Source organism: Scyliorhinus torazame, chromosome 6 (assembly GCF_047496885.1).
Source record: "Scyliorhinus torazame isolate Kashiwa2021f chromosome 6, sScyTor2.1, whole genome shotgun sequence".
Lineage (NCBI taxonomy): Eukaryota > Metazoa > Chordata > Chondrichthyes > Carcharhiniformes > Scyliorhinidae > Scyliorhinus > Scyliorhinus torazame.
In genome coordinates, this window is record NC_092712.1 from 291812422 (window position 1) to 291833241 (window position 20820).

A 20820-nucleotide genomic window follows, 5' to 3' on the forward strand; every position below is an offset into this window, starting at 1 on the left:
GGGGAGGGTGGGCGGTGGTGCAGGTGTGGCCAGCTGACTGGAAAGATAGTTTGGAGGCAGCCACAGGAACCTTTGGGTGCCGAGGGGGGATGTTTAATTGGCCCATCTCATTGCTGTGAACTTCCTCCCAATTATAATAAAAAAGTAAGGCTCTCTGGCCTTGCTCCTCTCATCCTTTCTTCCATCATGCTCTCTGCAGGCCAAATTCATGCCATCTTATGCCTTCCCCACTCACTCCCTTGTGCCCTCATGCCAAGCCCACTATGCACAGTACCAAACCAATGAGTGCTATTTTGACAATTGGCACAATTTAACAGGACAGAAGCAGAGTCCCGTTTTGTGTGTGTTTAGCAGGGTGCTTATCAGTGGCTGCAGCGCTAAGAACAACACCGCTAATTAATGGCACTCAGTGAAGGAAGAGTATTTGCGGATCCGGGTGCCATTTTTAAATGTCGCCCAAGCTTTCGACCCCCCACATCCATCCCACCGTGGCTTCCAGACCTCCCCCCACCCCCGCACCCCCATTGCACCCAACGTACCTCTTACAGGGTCCTCGAGCTGCCCCTCGCCCCACCTCTTAAGGGCAAGGCATCCCTGTGTTCGATCCCTGGCATGGGTAACCTGGCAGCTGGGCACCTTGCCAGTGCCAACCTGGTAATGCCCCTGACATCCTGGCTGTGACTCCTGTGCACCCTGGCAGTGCCAGGTTGGCACTGCCAGTGTGCACAGGTGCCAGTGCCAAGGTGCCCAGCTGTCAGCGGGTGTATGAGGGTACCACCTTGCCCAGGGCCCAACCAGCCAGGGAGTTCTAATGGCCTAGGAGACACCCCAGGTGCCATTACACCTGGTCAGTTCTAAACGGTACCATGGTGAGGTCTCCCAGGCAAAGCCATTAGTTCACAGGCCCCAGGAGAATATGGCGCAGACATAGTTAAATGAACCTAATGGCTCATTTAAATATATATCTGGATCTCACTCGGAGAGGGCGAGATCCAGATCGCAACGTCTCGTGATATTTCATTAAATCTCACGAGGTAGTTCAAGTGCCTCAAATCTCGTGAGAGGCCTTTGTACCAGCCTTCCCAAACAGGTGCCGTAATGTGGCGACTAGGAGCTTTTCACAGTAACTTCATTTGAAGCCTACTTGTGACAATAAGTGGTTTTCATTTCGTTTCTCATAATCTAATAAACTGGAATGCAAATGGAATGCAAATTTCAAGACAATCAAAGCACTTCAGCAATTGGGTAATCTGCATTTTCCACACAGCAGAACAATCGTCTATCATTCCAGGATCAATTCCTATTTTTTCATCTTTATTGGGCAACTCCATTCATTATGAGAGGCCTCTTGCAAGATTCAACAGCCTCGTTACATCACCAAGTCAGCGCCTAATATTTTTGTTTTTAAAATTTCTTCAAAACATAACAACCATTCATTGATAACTTTCCACTTTGGTTGAAAAAAAACGTTTTTACTCCAAGCTAACAAAAGTATCAATCATCCAGGCCCTTTAAAGTATCAATAGCCAAAACTACAAGCACTTGAAACCTCTTATTCTTGTGTAATTGACAGAAGAGATCAGGGAGCGAGAGCAGCCATTCATACAATGTTTACCCTTGGCCTGAGATGTTTCAGTTCTCCAATGGCTGCCTGGGCTCGCAGCCAATAATTCATAATGAGGCTTGGCTGAAAGTCCAGAAATCCATTCACGTAATGAAACACCTCAGCTCAAGGAAAACATTGCTTGATTTACAGCTCTGGCTCTCTAATCTATACTATGCCAAGCCAAAGGAGGAGACCTTGGGTCAAGTGATCAAATGCTTGGTCAAAGAGGTAGGTTTTAAAGAACAACATAAAAGAAGTGAGAGACACTGATGTTTTAGGAGGAAATTCCAGAGATTTGTGCTTTTGCCATTGAAGGCACAGCATTGACAGTACTTTTAATATTATGCTAAACTTTTTTTGCCTTTTCTTTCTTCAGGCACTGGATGGGTTTGTGCTTCTAGTGAGTGCTGATGGAAAGATATTTTACGTATCTCCTACGATCATCGATTACCTGGGATTTCATCAGGTAGGGAGCCACTATTCTGGAACATTTTTGTGAGTGTTGTCACTCTCTTTGTGTTGAGTCTCAAACCTGTGACCTTTCCACTCCCTGAGTTCCTGGCCTTGCGACTAGGGCCAAGAACCGAATTTGTCTCCACAAGGACATGAGGAAAACCTGAGGGAGAATTTCATCTGAAATTGCTGCCTTCTTAGTAGTCACAAAAGGAGCTAGGGCTGTCCCAAGGACAACCTGTGTGCACTCCCTCAGGATAAGAGGCAGCTACAGAGCTTGGAAATGGGAAGATAAAAATGAAGCAAAAAAAAGATTTCTTTTAAAAAGAAAGTTGCTCATGTTTGAAGATTGCACGATAGCATAGACTTATTAGCAATTTTGAATCCCATGGGATTAAACAGTCTGTGGCTACACAGATATGAAATTGGTTAAGAGACATAAAGCCAACAGTAATGGTGAATCAATAGCTTTCAGACCAGAGGAAAACACACAGTGGTGTTCTCAACGATGCGCCAAATGGCATCCTTCTATGTTGTAGGAATCTATGCCACTAACATTTAACATCCCTACCTCTGACCTGTATGGATGGAAAGTCATTGATGAAGCAGCTGAAGATGGTTGGACCTAGGACGCTGCCTTGAAGAATTCCTGTAGCAATGTCCAGGGACAGAGGTGATTGGCCTCCACAACCATACTGTCTTCCTTTGTGTTACATATGAATCCAGCCAGTAGAGAGTTCGCCCCACACAGATGCCCATAGAGTTCAACTCTACTCCAGCTCCTTGATGCCACACTTGATCAAATGGTGCTTTGATGTCAACAGCCATCGCTCTCACCTCATGGTTGGAATTCAGCTCTTTTATTCATGTTTGGACCAAGGCTGAAATGCAATCTGGGACCTGCTTGTCCTGGCAGAATCAAAATTGTGCTTTGTGAAATTTACAATGCGAATGCAAGTTCTTCCTCTGTTGAGGGCCTCTCCTGAAGATTCCCTGGCCCACAAGATCAAAAGAGCAAAATCACCAGAATCCTGCGACTTCCCTTCAAATCCAGATTCCCAACCCCAACCCGATCCACCACTGTGACCTTTACCACTGCCTGAGTTCTATTTGCCTCACACTTCCCAAATAAGTATTTTAAGGATCTTTCAGGCATCACCATGCAGCCAAGTGAAGGATCCCCCATATACTTACCAACTTGTAACAAAGGTCTTATTTCATACACTGTAAATCCAAAAGTCTATCTGGTCCATTGCCAGCAGGATTAAACACTCCTGAAGGAATATGTTTGGCAGATCTCACAAAGATTAAATTGATTCCTCTGTACAACAGTTCTTTTTGTAGCAATCAGAGCTACCACATAATTGAAGGTCTATTGTATAAATGTAAAATAATACGCTTAATTGACCTTTGTATTTCTTTATTTGTCAAAAAAATTGGTAGAGACTATTTAAAGTGAGGATTAAATGTAGAATCACATACACTGGCTGACCTGATCTGCCAGTTGCCCTTTGTATTAGCATTAAACAGCATCCGTGGACAGCAAAGGCGTTTCACACAGCCAAACTTGCCGCATTGTTGGAGGTACGCCAATATCATTGTCAGACGTACCAATTTTTGGATGAGGCATTAATCAAGGCCCAATCTGCCCTCTTAGACAGACATAAATGCTTTCATGGCACTATTTTAAGAAGAGCATGGGAGTTCTTCGTGGTAATCTCACCAATATTTATCCATCAAAATACATCACAAAAAACGGGCCATTCGATCATTATTTAATTGCAGTTTATGGAGCCTGTTGGACTCAATGCTTTGTTCTTTCATCCTGTTTCAGCATTTCACTAGTTTGTTTATAGCATTCGTGATTAGTTTTGTTGTTGGTGTAACACCTTGTTTTTCTTTTCTCTGCACCAGGCACCTACCCGTGTATATAGACTAGCCTCATGTACATAGTTATGTAAATACTGCACACACATGGTCAGATACACTCATTACACGTTATTTATTCTCACATAGGCACATGTTCTTTGTAAAAAAGGGGGATGTCATTATATACATCAGTACATTATGGTGCAATCACATACACACACTGATGGACATGCAGTAGGACCAACCAGCATACATAACACCGCAGCCAATCACCAGTGAGAGCACAAGCACTATAAAGACAGGGGACAGGAGAGTTCCCGCTCATTCTAGCAGTAGCCAGCTCAGAGCACAGAGCTCACAGCCTGCATCACAGACATTCACCATGTGCTGAGTGCCTCACCATAGCTAGTGATAGGAAAGGGTCCACAGTTAAGCTGGTATTGCTTATACCCACGTTTACAGTATGTTAGCATAGTTGAACAGTTAATAAAATAGAGTTACACCACTTCCAGCATTGTTGGTTTGTTTGTAAACCAGAAAACCCAACACGACAGAGCCTTGCTGCGTGCAAATTTGCTGGAGCGTTTCCTACATCACACCAGTGACTACACTGCCATAATGTGCTTTGGGACGTCCTGAAGTCATTGTAGACTTTCTTTGGGTGCAAGTCTTTCTTCCTTTTGGTTTACAATCTCCAATACCTCAAATTTGCAATGGCTTACAATCAGCCGGACCCCATGAAGGGCTCTATACCTCGGTCTCAGTGCGAGGTAATTGAAATCAGCAGGGGCTGAGGGTAGAGGTATTTAAAATCATCCGGGTCCTGATGCAGTATGTATTTAAAATCACCCAGGTGACAGAGAGGACAAACCGGATTGGCCTTCGCATGCTCTTCCCCCGCCCCGTCACCAACACCCACAATTAAAATGGGGGCTAAATGCTGGTCAATGTGTGGAATGTACTTGTATGTGGAGTGTTGGTGGCAATAGCCCTGGAATTGACTGAACTGGATGTATCAGTCACAGGAATTTTGGGAATGGGGGAGGGGTGGCCGGGGGCGGCGGGGGGTGGCCGGGGGCGGCGGGGGGTGGGGGAGGTGTTAAAGTAGGTCAACAAATATTCTCTGGGTTCAACTTGAGCCAGTAAAATTTAGCACATTTCTTATTCAGAAATCCCGGAAGGATAAATAAATTTCTTTGAACTTAAGATTGGAATTTGATGCCAATAGTGTTTGGAACTTTGCACCAACCTAGTATTAGTCATCTGTTCACCTTGATGAAAGGCATACGGAATGAATGCAAAGTTATTAGTAAAGTGCAGTAGGTTATGTCAGAACATAGTGACGACCCACAGTGCAAGTATGTTTAACAGCTCTTAGTTAAATAAAATAGCGTTGTACTATTACAAATGCTGGTAGCCTGTCTGTGTTACTGCTAAGGTAAACACAATCTCCACAGATCCAGAGTACCCAACACATCAGGTTACTTATAATTGCAGCCTTTGAACAAAAACAAGCTAGCGCCAGGAGAAATACTGCAGACTCTTTCAGCAGGCTAGTCTCATGTAACGGACATTGGATCTGTCAGTTACAGTGTTGTGCGAAGTGTTTCAATGTGTTGGCTACTTGCGACCATGGTGTTCCAATGTTTAGTCATTGTTTTCTGCTGTTTAGTTCCTAGCGTGCAACAACTCTGGAAAGTATGGAGAGGATAAGTATTTCCGAAAGCCTTCCAATGACATAAAGCATTCCTCTGCCACATGGACTGCTGCAGTTCAAGAAGGCAGCTCACCACCACCTCCTCAAGGGCAATTCAGAATGGGAAATAAATGTTGCCCTCGCCAGTGACACCCACATCCCTTAAATGCATTAGACTCCTGTCTTTGGGGGAGTGGGAGGGAGAAGCGTGAGAAAAGCAAGAGTTCTTATTTAAGAATTTTACTCTGAATTGAAACATAATTGATCGGAACAGGGAGCAGCAGCCTGTGTAAACATGAATGATCACATACCTAGACATATCCTGAAGATGAGGGTGCTGCCGCAGTGTTAGTTGCGGATCAGTTGGTACCACTCTTATCTCTTAAGTCCAAAGGTTGTGGGTTCAATTTCCACTCGAGGTATGTGAGTGAGCAAATGCCCTCGGCCGACAGTCCAATGTATTCCTGAGGGTGTGCTGCACTGCTTGTGAGCTGAGATATTAAACTGGGGCCCTATCTGTCCCCTCGGGTATATGTGAAAGGTCCCACAGCATTATTCTAAAGGGCAGGGCCGTTTTCCCTACATGTTTATCTCTCAACCTCTCAGAGTTTGATGCAGTTATTTGCTGCTAGTGGGACCTCGCTGTGTGTAATTTGGCTGTCATGGTTGCAACAATGGCCATGGGTAGCATTCTCTGGCTTTGCCTGCAGCGAGCACTGTCGTGGACGGGGATGGAAAATTTGGAGAGCAGCCAAAAGCGGCCTTTTGGCTGCCATCCAAATTTTCCAACCCTACTCACGGTGATACCCGCCTCTGGCAGGGCTCCAATATCCCGTTTCAAAAACAATATAATCGTTATAAAGTGCTTTGAGACAAATTGTGATTGAAAAAGCAGCACATAAATGCAAGTATTTACTTCTTTAAATAAGTTTAAAGAAGTAAGATAAATAGAATAGTAAAAACAAACCTCATAAATCAGAGATTACTACTGGAGCTATCCGTTCAAGTCAATAGAGTTTAGGTGTAATATCCAGTATTAGTGCTGCTTGTTTTTGACTAGCCAACGCAATCATTTTACTACCGACCTCTTCTGAATCTTGTGGCAAAGGCAGCAATTTTTAAATTACTTTTGTTTCCCCCAAGCATTCAAAGTTTCTTCAGACATAATGGGCCGGGTTTTTATCTGGCTGGAGGGATGCTTTTCGATTCGGAAAGGAGCAAGCTTAGAACTTCTGCGGCAGAAATCTGATTTTCTTCCATGTTCCAGACTCCACGCCTTTTTGGTAGGTTTTTGTCGTTGGCCAGGAATGCTACCTGTGCAAAACACACATCCATCCCCACTGATGTTGGTTGCCTGGTATAAGAGAGGGCACAAAAGTTGCATTTCCTCACCCTCACCATTTTGTTTGTGACAGGCATGTTTATTAAACTGAATAAACGCACTTCTCCACTGTTGAATCATGAAGACGTTCGCCAGGCCCGGAGTAACGTGCAATGACTTTTTTTGGTGTTCCTTCTTTAACTTTTAAACCACCAAGCACTGCCGGCAAGCCAGTTAAGTGCCTGCCGAGCAGGAGGAGTCCCTTCAAGATGCACCCAGTGCAACTGAACAGCAGCAAGAAGGAGTCCTGTGCCTTCAAGAATAGCCTCCTGAGTATTAAGAAGGGCACTTAAAATCTTCAATCAAGAATGGTACATAGAGGCAAATGTAGAGCAGCAGCTCCACCCTGAAATGCTTCGCTCACCGAGGCACCACCACTCTTGTGAGAAGGTTCTTCAGCAAGGTAGCACATCTTGATGTGACTGAGGGGCATTTTCAGAGGAGGACGTGTCTGGCCCGAGAGGTAGTGGCTGAGCTTTGCAATTGTTCACAAGACAACATCCAGCCAAGGACAAACCAGAGGTGAACGCTTCCAATCGCCTTGAAGGTAACTGTGACGCACACATTTTTGTGACGAGCTCTGTCCAAGTCTCTGCACCTGACCTCTGTGGGACCTCACAGCCTTCAGATGTTTCAACAGGTAACTGGTGCCCTTTTTGTCAGGGTGGGGCACGTCGTCTGCAGACACAAGGGGATGACAGGATTTGCCTCAGTTGCGTGATTTCCCCAAGGTGCAGTATGTAGACACCTGCATGCACGCGGTGTTGAGAGCACCCTATGTGAATGCTGAGGGACACATCACAACCTAAAGGACCACTACCTTCTTGAACACGCAGCTCCCCTGCGACAACCACAAAGATTTTTACGTGTCTGCTCCTGCCATCCTGGCAGTTTCCAGGATTTATTTATCCTCAGGGCGTCTGGGCTGCCAGAGATGTTTAGACCCAGCCCCCTAGTGCATGGCTGGATAATTGGGGATAAGGAGTATCTCATGGAAATGTGGCTTCTCGCACCCCTGAGACATCCTCCAACCCAACCGCAAAGAAGGTACATTGTGAGTCCCCTTTGAATGAGGGCTCTTTTTGAACAATAATCAGCCTTCTGAAGGTGAGGTTCAGGTGCCTGGAATGCTAAGGGTCTCACTCCAGGATGCACTTTACAGAGTGTCCAGAATCAGTGTGGGCCTGCCGCATGCTCTTGTACTCCGTCAATGAGAAGAGCATTAGTTCTGGACCTAGAAGATGAGGAGGAATGGGACCTCTCCTCAAATGTGAAAGAGATGAACAGGGGAGCGACGAGGAGGAGGAAACATTTCTGCTCATGGGGAGGGTGAGGTGGAAGACCAGCAGGACCACCCCCAGAGAGGACGGAGGGGTCGGCCACCTACATACTATACAGAGTCCATGCAGGATGCCATCATTGCAAGAAATCTTCTCATACAGCAATGTTCCATGTGCTGGGGCCCTGCCATGAGTTTGAAAACTAATGAGGAAGTCAGAGGAGGAGCTTGGCTCCACCAAACAAAGGCCATCAGAAGGAACATGCAATCCAGTCTGATTAGAGGATTGGTGGAACTACATATGTACAGCTCAGGTTAACTGAGATAATATAAAGACATTGAAAATATGTAAATATATTGTACATAGTTATTATTTTCCACAGACAAAGTTGTTTGTTCTGCTTACACATCTGTTTTTTTTACTTAACACAACTAAACTTGTCTAAAACTATTAGTGCTCTAACCGGTGCCGTGTTATCCAGTCTTGGATATTCCTACATAGTACTCCCCTTGTTCACGCCAGGGAAATGGCAGCAGGCTGAACACATCCCTGAATATATGGCTGTGAAGATTGTGATGGTCAGCCTCATCATACAGGGACCCATTTGGGGCCCTACCTCAGACAGCACCACCTGTATCTCTGTAGGGGCAGCCACCTTCACCTGAAGCTAGCCAGCAGATCACCGATCTGGATGAGAAGCTGAGGAATCGGAGGATGGTAGGGTTCCCTCCAAAAGCATGGGACCCTCAATCTCTTCCCCTGAATACCTAGCCCTTGGTGAGGTGTCCCAATGACTGGATGGGCTGGGGTTCAGCTGCCATTCCCTCCAACTACCGATCTGCCAGCCAAAAAATTGTGGAACCTTCCAAAGACCTCAACTCCCGGGAAGGTGAGTGGCAGCAGGTGCACGGGAATGCCGTTGCCTCCAAGTTCCCCTCCACACACATCAACCTAACTTGGACATAAATGGCCCATTCCTTCATTGCAATTCAGTTAAAATCCTGGAACTCTGAACCCAGATGTGGGAGGACCTTCACCACACAGGCTGCAGTAGTTCAAGAAGAAGGCACAGCGCCACCTTCTCAAGAGGAACTAGGAATGGGCAATAAATGCCTTGCCAGCGACACCTACGCCCTGCAAATGAATAGAAAGAAAAGATTCCAGTAATCTCAAGGCAGTGTAGGGGAAGCACAAGTAACACAAGTGGACAGCACTGTGGCTGCACAGCTCCAGGGTCCCAGGTTTGATTCCCTGCTGGGGTCACTGTCTGTGCGGAGTCTGCACGTTCTCCCCGTGTCTGCGTGGGTTTCCTCCGTTGCTCCGGTTTCCTCCCACGGTCCAAAGGCGCGCATGGATTGGCCATGATAAATTGCCTTTAGTGACCAAAAAGGTTGGGAGGGGTTATTGGGTTACGGGGATAGGGTGGAAGTGAGGGCTTAGGTAGGTCGGTGCAGACTCGATGGGCCGAATGGCCTCCTTCTGCACTGTATGTTCTATGAGATTGACTCTTACGCAACTAGCCTTTGTCTCATTTTCTCTTCACTATTACTGGGATCATACACATGCCTAATAGGACTGTCTACAATACATAGCCCAAATTAGCCCCTAGGTCCTTCTTGGAGAAAAACAGAAGCATTTTTTTTTTTAACTTCCGATTACTTTAGGTTGAATACAGGACCCAGAGAATCTTCTCTAACTCCGTTCCTTCTTGTTCCTCACATACAGACTTTGACCCGCCTTCAAAACCAAACGCCTGTCTATATTGCAACTTTCCTTCATCTGTCACCAGTTTCTCAATCTGACTTGTCCATTTTTCTATGTGCAGACTGATGTGATGCACCAGAGTGTGTACGACTTCATCCACGTTGATGATCGGCAGGAGTTCCAGAGGCAGCTACACTGGGCCATGAATCCGCCACAGCAGGCCCCTGGGCAGGAACCTCCAGGACAGGGAGGCAGTGGTGCGTACATCCCAACAATCTTCTTTCTCCTGACCCTCAATGCAAACTGATGTACAAGGTGTGACCTCGGCCCTTTTTACCGTAGCAGTAAAATAAGAATGACCTTGGGATTGTACTGAACGGGCGATGGTGGACTTTCTTGTTTCATAGCGCCCGGTTTTTACTATTTGGTGTTTTTATAAAAATCCATATCCGAGAGAATCAACATCAGCCGCACAGTGTTGGAATTGCGACCAGGCTGGAGGCTTTACGGGAGGTCCTGGCTTTGTTCGATAACATAAATTTAACAACTGAATCAGTAACCCATTTTATATCTCACAATTTTCCATTCCATTGACTTTAATCTCTATTCTGTCGTGTGAACTCAAAATTACACCTCAAGCTTTTTTTAAAATATAAATCTGGCAGCTTTTATTGTCAAGTTTCTAGTGCCAGTCCACAAATTGCAAGATTAATTGAATTCAATTCTATAATTTGTTGGAATTCACAAGGGTTGGGATGGGATTTACACTCTGGTGAAATTCGGATGATTTTAACGCAAATGCAACAGTATGATAGAAGACAGGTGTATCCACCAGCTTTATATTCGGTATCCTTCACTGGAAGACCCTATATTGTTATGAGCTCTATCTCTGACCCATGCTGCCAGCTAATGAAATCCCCATGGCATCAGAGCCCAATAAAGTTATTTTCCCATCATTAAAACCAACCATTAAAAACACGGCAGCTGTGGGTGTTCGAATTTCTGAACTGTTCTCCCAACAGACAAGATTCCCAATGGGGAAGAGATGTCATGTCAGATTGTAACTGCGGAAAATAATGGGAGACCATGCAAACTACCAAGTATAGAGGCAATTTGTTGGATAAATATTAACCTTCCTCCACTTTGTCAGATTAATAACTCTCCTCGGGTGCCAACACTGGCTCAGTGGTGACAGTCTTGCCATTGAGTCAGAAATCTCCAGGTTTGGGTCCCACCAGGGAGGCTAGTGTCCATATTGTAGACTGATACTGCACTGCATTACTGAAGGAGTGCCACGTTGTCAAGGTGCTGTCTTGCAGATGTAATGTTAAACTAAGATCATGTTTGCAATCTCAGCTGGACAGCAAAGATTTGGTGTCACTATTTTGAAGAAGTCGGGGGGGGGGGGGGAAAGATTTTCCCCAAAATCTGCCAATAGCATCCAACAGATTAACTTTGTCCTTGAGGGAAGGAAATCTGTCGTTCTTACCCGGTCTGGCCTACCTGCACCTCCAGACTCACAGCAATGTGATTGACCAATAAATGCGCTCAGGGATGGGCAATAAATGCTGGTTACAGCCAGCAACGCCCACATCCCATGAACAAATAAAAAAACTGGTCATAAACACCTTGCTGTTTGTGTGAGCGTGCTGTGGGAGAATTGGCCGGCCTATTTCCTCAAGTGTACCTCATGGGCTGAACGGCACTTTGCAATGTCCTGAGATAAGGAATGGTACTGAACAAATGTAAGCCTTATTTTCTTTCTTTATAAAAGCTTTGGGCCAGAATCTTTCATCCACCGAACACGTGCCCTCAGCGTGCCCATAAGTGGGCGCGAAATGAGCTTCCAACTACGATCAGCACCAGAACAGCCGCGCTTCCAACTCTCGCGTGCACCTGCGACTGAAATATCACTTACGCCTTCTTGCATCATTTCATGTGCTTCGGGGTCAGGCACACTCCTACCTATGCAACGTAAAATTCTTTAAATAGACACTAAAGAAATAAAGTTTATTATGAAAGAGATTTCCTTTTATTCCAAGGAAATTCAAGTACCGCTTATGTTGTTAAAACCTCAACTCGTTGCTGAGATAAATTTGGAAGACACAAATAGAACTGAAACTATTGGTGTCAGCTTGTCTCAGGTGGGCGCACTCCCATCTCTAGGTGACTAGGTTGTGAAACCAGGCCCCAATCCAGAACTGGAGATCATAATCTAAGCAAGCACTTCACTACGACAAGTTCTTTCCTTGCAAGTCTCCCAAGGTGCATTGAGTCACCTGAAGCCTCCTGTTGCCCGATTTACTGCTGTATCTGTTGTACCAGATGCCGCTGTTGACTTGATTTGTTCACGAGAAATTCGTAATCCTGAAGCTACCTTAACCTTGTCCAATTTCAGGTGATGAGTATCAGGGTCCTTTCAAAGCTCAGGATCCGAAGATTCTGCCGCCAGAGTTTTCTCCATTCTTGAACCGTTGTTTCATCAGCCGGCTGCGGTGCCTGTTGGATAGCACTTCAGGATTTCTGGTATGTGAAATGTTGAGAAAAAGCCTATCAATTGTCAACTGATTTGAGATCCAAACGGTTAAATTAGTATTGCCAGCCCAGATGTGGCACTGTGATGAGCAGCTTTGAGTTATAACAGACTTGGAGATCATAGAATCCTTTCAGTGCAGAAGGAGACCATTCGGCCCATCGCGCCTGCACCTACCCTCCAAAAGAGCACCCTACCTAGGCCCGGTCCCCCTCCCTTTCCCCATAACCCCACACATTGATCATGGCCTATGTACCTAACCTGCACATCTTTGGACTGTGGGAGGAAACCGGAAAACACCCAGAAGAATCCCACACAGACACTGGAGAACATGCAAACGCCACACAAACAGAAACCCAAGGCCGGAACCAAACCCAAGTGCTGTGAAGCAACAGTGCTAACTACTGTGCCAACGGGCCTCTCAAAGTTATGACGGGGTTCTCACATGATTGTACAGACACATCGGGCAGGATTCTCCATCCCGCAACACTCGTTTTCTTTTTTTTGGATAAATTTAGAGAACCCAATTCATTTTTTTGTTCCAATTTAAGGGGCAATTTAGCGTGGCCAATTCACCTACCCTGCTTACCTTTGCGTTGTGCGGGCGAAACCCACGCAAACACGGGGAGGATGTGCAAACTCCACACGGACACTGACCAAGAGCCGGGATCGAATCTGGGACCACGGCGCCGGGAGGCAGCAATGCTAACCACTGCACCACCGTGCTGCCACACTCGTTTTCTAGTCTGACACGCTCCCGGCATCAGCAGGATTCTCCATCCCGGCAGCCGGCCAAAGGGGTTTCCCATTGTGGAAACCCCCATGCCATCGGGAAATCCGCGGGCGTGAGTGCGCTGCCGGTGAAACAGAGGTTTCCACCAACAGGGAATCCAGCCCATGGACATTTTCCCCTCTTTAGTTTTCATTTGATTAATGAAAATAAGTGGCATGATTTTGCGCCCGTGTTCGCTATGAGCGCAAATAGCACAAAATATCACGAGTCAGAAAACAAGAATGTTGACAGCGAGAACTCACTTTCTGATTATCCCTGCCCCTCAACTGTGACATAATGAAATTCCAGCCCAGAATAATCGGGAACCTCATTTCAATAAATTGACATCTCATTAAAGATCTTCACTGCGTAATGCCCCCACATTAGGAATACCTCGGGGGCCCCAGTTTAACTTTGGGGGCCTACACTCCCAATAAAGGTACATTGCAACAAAAACAGAAAATGCTGGACAATCATAGCAGGTCTGACAGCATCTTGTCAGCTTCGACAAAGAGTCATCCAGACTCAAAACACTATCTCCCTTTGCTGAGATTATCTAGCATTTCTGTCTTTGCTTCAGATTCCAGCATCCACAGTAATTTGCTTTTATCAAGGTACTTTGCAATGGACCCAACCGCGTGAGAGCCGTTGGAACTGTTTGGGGCTCTGGGGAGTGGCGAGGAGCGTTGTAACCGGACATATTCCAGCCCTGGGAAGTGCTGTCAGAGATGAGGAAACCATTTAATTTGGAGAGGTCAGAGGACGGTACCTGAGCTTCCAGCCGGTAGGCTGGCAGGAGCTGAGAGACATGCACAGTGCAGCATGGGCAGCAAGCAGATAATGTTACAAATAGAGGAACCAGAGTAGGCCAATCATCCAGTCTAGCCTGTTCAGCCAATCAATTAGATCATGGTTAATAATAATATTAATCGCTTAATGTCACAGGTAGGCTTCCATGAAGTTACTGTGAAAAGCCCCTAGTCGCCACATTCCGGCGCCTGTTCGGGGAGGCCGGTATGGGAATTTAACCCGCGCTGCTGGCCTTGTTCTGCATTACAAGCCAGCTGTTTAGCCCACTGTGCTAAACCCACCTCTTGATGTGCATCTTAATTCTATCTACCTGCCTCGATTCTGAAACCCTTAATACCCTTACCCAACAGTATTCTATAGATTTCAATCTTTGTATTTTCAGTTGACGTAACTTCAATAGCCTTTTGGATCGAGAGTCCCAAATTTCCTCTACCCTTGGTGTGAAGAAGTACTTCCAAACATCACCCATATGCGGCCTAGCTCAAATTTCAGGGTTATTTCCTCTTGTTCTGGACTCCCTCAACAGAGGAAGTTAGTTTTCTCTCTCTACCTTATCAACTCATCTGATCATCTTAAACCACTCAGTTTCATCACCGTTTAATTTTCAATAATTGAGGAACTACAAATGTCGTTTCCACAGTCACGACCATGCCGCCAGACTTGGCGTTCATTGTATTTTTGTTTGCGCTGGTTGTCTAACTTCCTCCCTTTCTTCATTTCTCCTTTCTCCCTTCCACTTTCTCATGAAAGACGATGCAGTTCCAGGGCAGATTGAAGTACCTCCAGGGACAGAGGAAGAAAACTGGATCTGGTGTCAACCTTCCGCCGCAGCTAGGTTTGTTCTGTATCGCCGTGCCTCTGCTGTTCCCTCCCATCAGCGAGCTGAAGCTGAAAGGCTTGCTCCTCAAGAGCAAGCATAGGCTTGACCTCAGCCCTACGCCACTCGATGCGAAGTAAGTTCCCTATCTCAATTATCCCAGGATTTTCAGCAACGCCCTGCCTGAGAGGGTGGTGGAAGCAGATATGATCGTAACTTTTGAAATATATCGTTGAGAAAAAAAGAATTGCATGGGGCATGGGAAAGTGGGACTATTGGATAGCATTTTCATTCCTTCTTTTGTTACCCATTCTTTCATGGGATGCGGGTGTCACTGGCTGGGCTAACATTCGTTGCCCATCCTTAATTGCTCTTGAACCGAGTGGCTTGCTAGTCTAAAGATGTGCAGGTTAGGTGGATTGGCCATGCTAAATTGCCCCTTAGTGTTCAAAGATATGCCGGTTAAGTGGGGTTACAGGGTTAGGGCAGGAGAGTGGGCTAAGGTAGGATGCTCTTTCGGAAGGTTGGTGCAAGCTCGATGGGCTGAATGGCCTCCTTCTGCACTGTCGGGATTCTATTCCAGTTAGAGTCAACCATATTGCTGTGGGTCTGGAGTCACATATAGGTCAGACCAGATCAGGATAGCAGATGTACTTCCCTAAAGGACACTAGTGAACCAGGTGGATTTTTACACCGTCGGCAACGGTTTCACGGCCACCATTAGACATTGTATTCCATTTTTTAAAAATCAATTCTTACGTGGGTCCCCAGAACATCACCCAGGTCTCTGGGTGACCAATCCAATGACAATACCATTCTGCCACCAACTCCCCTTGTGCTGTCTGGTTCTATGAAGTGTGGATTAGTCAAAGAAAGGTGAGGATAAAAAAAGTTCCAGCGAACAGGAATTGCACTAAGTCTTTTTGAAGAGCACTAGATCCATGGTGTCTTATAGCATTTGGCTCACTGGTGCCCTCTAGGGATGAAAGCCCTTCATTCTGACCCAATCTGGGCCAATACATGACTCTGGTTCCACAAGAACATAGTTGACTTCTAACTACCCTCTGGAGCAACCTAGCAAGATGTATGAAACAGCTACTCGGGGCAGCTAGAAATGGATCTTCTAGTCCCATTGCTGTCAATGGGATTTCCTATTGAATCCATCCCACACTGCCGAAAAACTCCACGCTGGGGGGTGCGTCACCAGCATGACCGTGAAGTAAGACTAAACGTACATCTTTTATTTTCAAATGTTGATTGGGGGGGGGGGGGGGGGGGGGGGGGTGTAGGAGAAAGTTTTCGAACTTGGCAATGTTGCAAAAATAAGGGGGGCATTTTCCCTTCTGCCTGTTGAACAAGGGAGCGACCTGATCGAGGTGTACAAGATTACGAGGGGCATGGACAGGGTGGATAGGGAGCAGTTGTTCCCCTTGGGTGAAGGGTCAGTCAATCTTGTTCTGTTTTCCACTCCTCCTGCCCAGCGACTTACCTCGGAGTAAATCAGGCGTGATTAGTGGGGCAATGAGCTGACTGATAAATGAAAACAAAAATTCTGTTTGTTGATAGGGACAAGCAAAACAAAGTTCAGCATTCGGTTGTCTCAGCTGCTCCCCACCTCAGCACCGGTTCTGAAATAATCAGGCCAGTTCAGCACGCAAAGCGCTCCGTCCCGTAATTGGATCAAAATGCAAGATGTCAGCTTGCCTGTTTCTTTCACAGGTGATGCCAAAGTGAGTGTTTTGTCCCCAGTCTCTATTCCCTCCAACAAAATATTTGCACTGAACTAGTTGTTAAGCAATACAAAGTCCATCATTGCCACCTGCTGGTAGACATCTGGAACTACGTATGCACCTAGATCCCTTTTACTTGGAGGTTTCTTTAGAACTGGCACTGTAGGTCCCAGTGAAGTGAAATCTGTTCTGCTTTTTAAAATTCATTTATGGGATGTGGGTGTCGCTGGCTTGGCCAGCATTTATTGCCCATCTCTAGTTGCACTTGAGAAGGTGATGGTGACCTGCCTTCTTGAACCGTTGCAGTCCATATAGGAACTGCTACTGTGCTGCTGAGAGAGTTCCAGGATGTTGACTCAGCGACAGTGAAGGAACGGCGATATATTTCCAAGTCAGGGTCGTGAGTGACTTGGAGGAGAACCTCCAGGTGGTGGGGTTCTCAGGTATCTGCTGCTCTTATCCTTCTAGATGGTAGAGGTCGTGGGTTTGAAGGTGCTGTCTAAGGAGCCTTGGTGAGTTCCTGCAGTGCATCTTGTAGATGGTACACACTGCTGCTAATGTGCATTGGTGGTGGAGGGAGTGAATATTTGTGGAAGGAGGAGCAATCAAGCGGGCTGCTTTGTATAGTGTCGAGCTTCTTGAGTGTTGTTGGAGCTGCACTCATCCAGGCAAGTGGATAGTATTCCATTTCACTCCTGATTTGTGTCTTGTAGATGGTGAACAGCCTTTGGGGAGTCAGGATGCGAGTTACTCACCACCAGATCCCCAACCTCTGATCTGCTCTCAGTACTAGGGTATTTATATCGCTAGTCTAGTTCAATTTCTGGTCAATGGTAAGCCCCAGAATGTTGATTGAGGGGGAGTTGAGCGATGGTACTGCCATTGAATGTCAGGGGGCAATGGTTAGATTTTCTCTTGTTCTCAATCTTGAGATTGTCATTGCCTGGCATTTGTGTGGCATGAATGTTACCTGCTACTTGTCAGCCCAAACCTGGAGACTGTTCAGGTCTTGCTGCATTTGGGTGTGAACTGCTTCAGTATCTGAGGAGCAATGAATGGTGCTGAACATTGTGCAATCATCTTCACTTCTGACCTTATGATGGAGCGAAGTCGAATGTCATTGATGAACTGACTGAAGGTGGTTGGGTCTTAGAAACTCCTCATGGTGCCCTGGGACTGAGATGACTGACCTTCAACAACCATCTTCCTTTGTGCTGGATATGACTCCAACCAATGGAGAGTTTTACTCCTGATTCCCATTGGCTCCAGTTTTGCTACGGCTCCTTGATACCATACTCTGTCAAATGCTGCCTTGATGTCAAGGGCAGTCACTCTCATCTCACCTCTGGAGTTCAGATGTTTTGTCCATGCTTGAACCAAGGCTGTAATGAGCGTCAGTGAGCAGGTTATTGCTGGACTTACCAACCAGAGCCAATAGTTCGCTCTATCTGCCCTATCAAAACCCTTTAATCATCACAAACACCTCAAACATCTATGAGGTACGTGTGGTGATATGCCTGTGAATAGTATTGTACATAGTTAGCAATGCAACCTCCAACCAGCTGGTGGCGTCAGACATCAGTCACGTGATGTGAGACGCACGCCAGTTGGTAGTAAAGCGTACAACAGAACAGTTGCACATAGGGTAGTTCCAGGAGAGTTCACAAACTCTAATAGTAACCTAGTCTGTATAGTACTCTGTTGTTATCTTTCCCAATGTTCATCAATAAATCATCTTTCTGGTTAAGTCAACAGATATTCTATGTGTGTCATTGCAACAGCAAGGTCACAGAACACAACATGGTACAGGGAGTGTTGAACATTTAAAGGTAACAGCAGAAAAGATGAAGCGAAAGTGGCCCGAGCAAGAAAAATAGAAGATTCTTCCACCAACCTCGTGAACTACAGCCATTGGTATCATCGCGACTATTCAGACAGACTTCTGACAAAAAAGTCTGAAGTCAAAAGACAAAAAAAAACGGTGAAGTTCGAGGTGGAAGGTTTAAAGGCACCCCAGCAGCTTCAAGTCTCGGGTAATGTAGACGGAAACTGACAGTTTAAGCTCTATGTTTCAGCCCCTGACCTGCAGGCACAGCCTGTCAAGAGGCGCATTGCTACTCACGGTGGCAGGTCCACAAGCAATCAAAATCTACAATACCTTTGCTTTTGATAGCAGAGAGAAGAGCAAGAGCTGCAATGAAATGATTAAGTACTTCGATCGGCATTGCTCTCCGGAAAAAAAAAGAAACATTTGAAAGATACATTTTTCGTACGCGTGCCCAGAAACCAGAAGAATCTTTTGACAGCTTTGTTATCCACTTCAATCTGAAGGCCCAGTCCCGCAATTTCAGTAATCTAAATTCATTGATGATCCATGACCAAATAGTGTCTGGCATATCGAATGATAAGCTCCGTGAGAGATTGTCACGGGAAGAAGGCCTGAAATTGGACAATGTGATAAAGATTTGCCATGTGAGTGAGCTGCCTGCGCAGCAGATCAGTGCACTCAGTTTGAAACATTTTGCCGCCAAAATGGAAGAAGACGCCAGCGCAATCAGCACTGTGACGCAGTTCAATAAAAAAACATTGTCTCAGTGCGGGCGGCCATTTTAAGCAGCCAACCGATGTTGCCAGAAACGTGGCAACCGACATGGGCCGGGCAATGTCCAGCACATGGAAAAGTATGCTCCAGAAATGGCCGTACAAATCTTTTTGCAAAACAATGTTTTTTGTGTCCTACAGTGGACCAAATCAGATCAGTTAACACAGTTGGTGAGATGCCACTGGAAGAACAGTTCTTCATTGATCTCATTTCAACCAAGGACCAGACGAGTCCGACTAATAAAAGTGAAGAAGTCTGCCTGAATAGTCGTGATGATCGTAATGACAAACCTGATGCCATCGAAAGCAGATGGAAAACTCTAGTGCTGATGAATGACACATTGATAAAATGTGACCTCGACATGGGAACGAGGGCCAACCTCCTCAGTCTGTCCAATTTGCACGGGCTGCACGTTAAACCAAAAGTTGTCGATCAACCAAAACTGCTGATACACTACGGTGGGAAGGAAATTGAGGCGCTGGGTGTGTGTGAACTCGAATTATGGGTGCAAGACACAACTCGCATGTTACCATTCTCCATTGTGGACATGAAAAGCGTGTCCATCATAGGAGCGGATGCGAGTGAGGCCCTGCACTTAGCTGAGCGGTATGTTCCAGACAGCGAATGGCCAGATGATTACTGCGACTCTCAACGAGATGTGCTTGTGCAGTCATTCGATGGGAAACAAGCGAAAGTCCAGGCGGAGTACAACAAACCAGATGAAGAGATGGAAGCGGTTTAGCACAGGGCTAAATCGCTGGCTTTGAAAGCAGACCAAGGCAGGCCAGCAGCACGGTTCGATTCCCGTAACAGCTTCCCTGAACAGGCGCTGGAATGTGACGACTAGGGGCTTTTCACAGTAACTTCATTTGAAGCCTACTTGTGACAATAAGCGATTTTCATTCATTTCATTTCAAGAACCAAAAGGAATTCCAGACTGGTTAACGGTCTTCAAGAAGGTGGAAATACTCGATGGTATGATACAAGAGCATGATGAGCCTGTATTAAAGCATCTACAAGATGTGAACGTTAAATGTTCAGAGCGCGAATAGCCAACGAGCGTTACCCTAGAGGTTGGAGTTGAGCCAAATGAGTATTTTACAAATGAGGTAATTACGAAAGTATACCAGCTGGAATCGCAGCCCGACAAGCTTGAATTCTCATTCTCTGACGAACCGGAAATCAGGGGATGCACAGGGTACCAGATCGACTGGAAGAAAGAAAAAGATGTCACGCTGAAAACCATTAAAACGAAGCCAATGCATAAGGGCCAGAGCACTCGTAAAACAGTTTTGAAAACTGTACCAAATTCTTCAATTTCTTCAGTCCGCCTGAAGTTCCACAGCATGGATTATTAAATAAAAGTTCTGCAGCAAGTCTCGCTGCTGACTTTGAGGTTGGTCGCCTCCTGCACGAACACAGAATTCCATGTGCAATCTTGTATTTTACAAAAGCCTTTGCAGATGATACTGACTCCGATGATGAGTACTACAATGATATCTACAAAGACCATGAATATGATGATGAACGTAGAGGCTTGGAGGTTGAGCCAGTTGAGGATGACTAT

General features: G+C 45.9%; 1 protein-coding gene across 3 annotated transcripts in view; it reads left to right on the forward strand.

Annotated features, from left to right (window-relative positions):
• LOC140425500 (uncharacterized) overlaps positions 1-20820 on the forward strand; it is a 290281-nt gene that overhangs the window by 259733 nt on the left and 9728 nt on the right. For all 3 annotated transcript variants that reach the window (XM_072509834.1, XM_072509836.1, XM_072509835.1), the window contains 4 exons: positions 1983-2072; positions 10111-10246; positions 12388-12515; positions 14855-15057. In XM_072509834.1, the coding sequence (XP_072365935.1) occupies positions 1983-2072; positions 10111-10246; positions 12388-12515; positions 14855-15057 (557 nt within the window). The remainder of the gene's footprint in view (positions 1-1982; positions 2073-10110; positions 10247-12387; positions 12516-14854; positions 15058-20820) is intronic.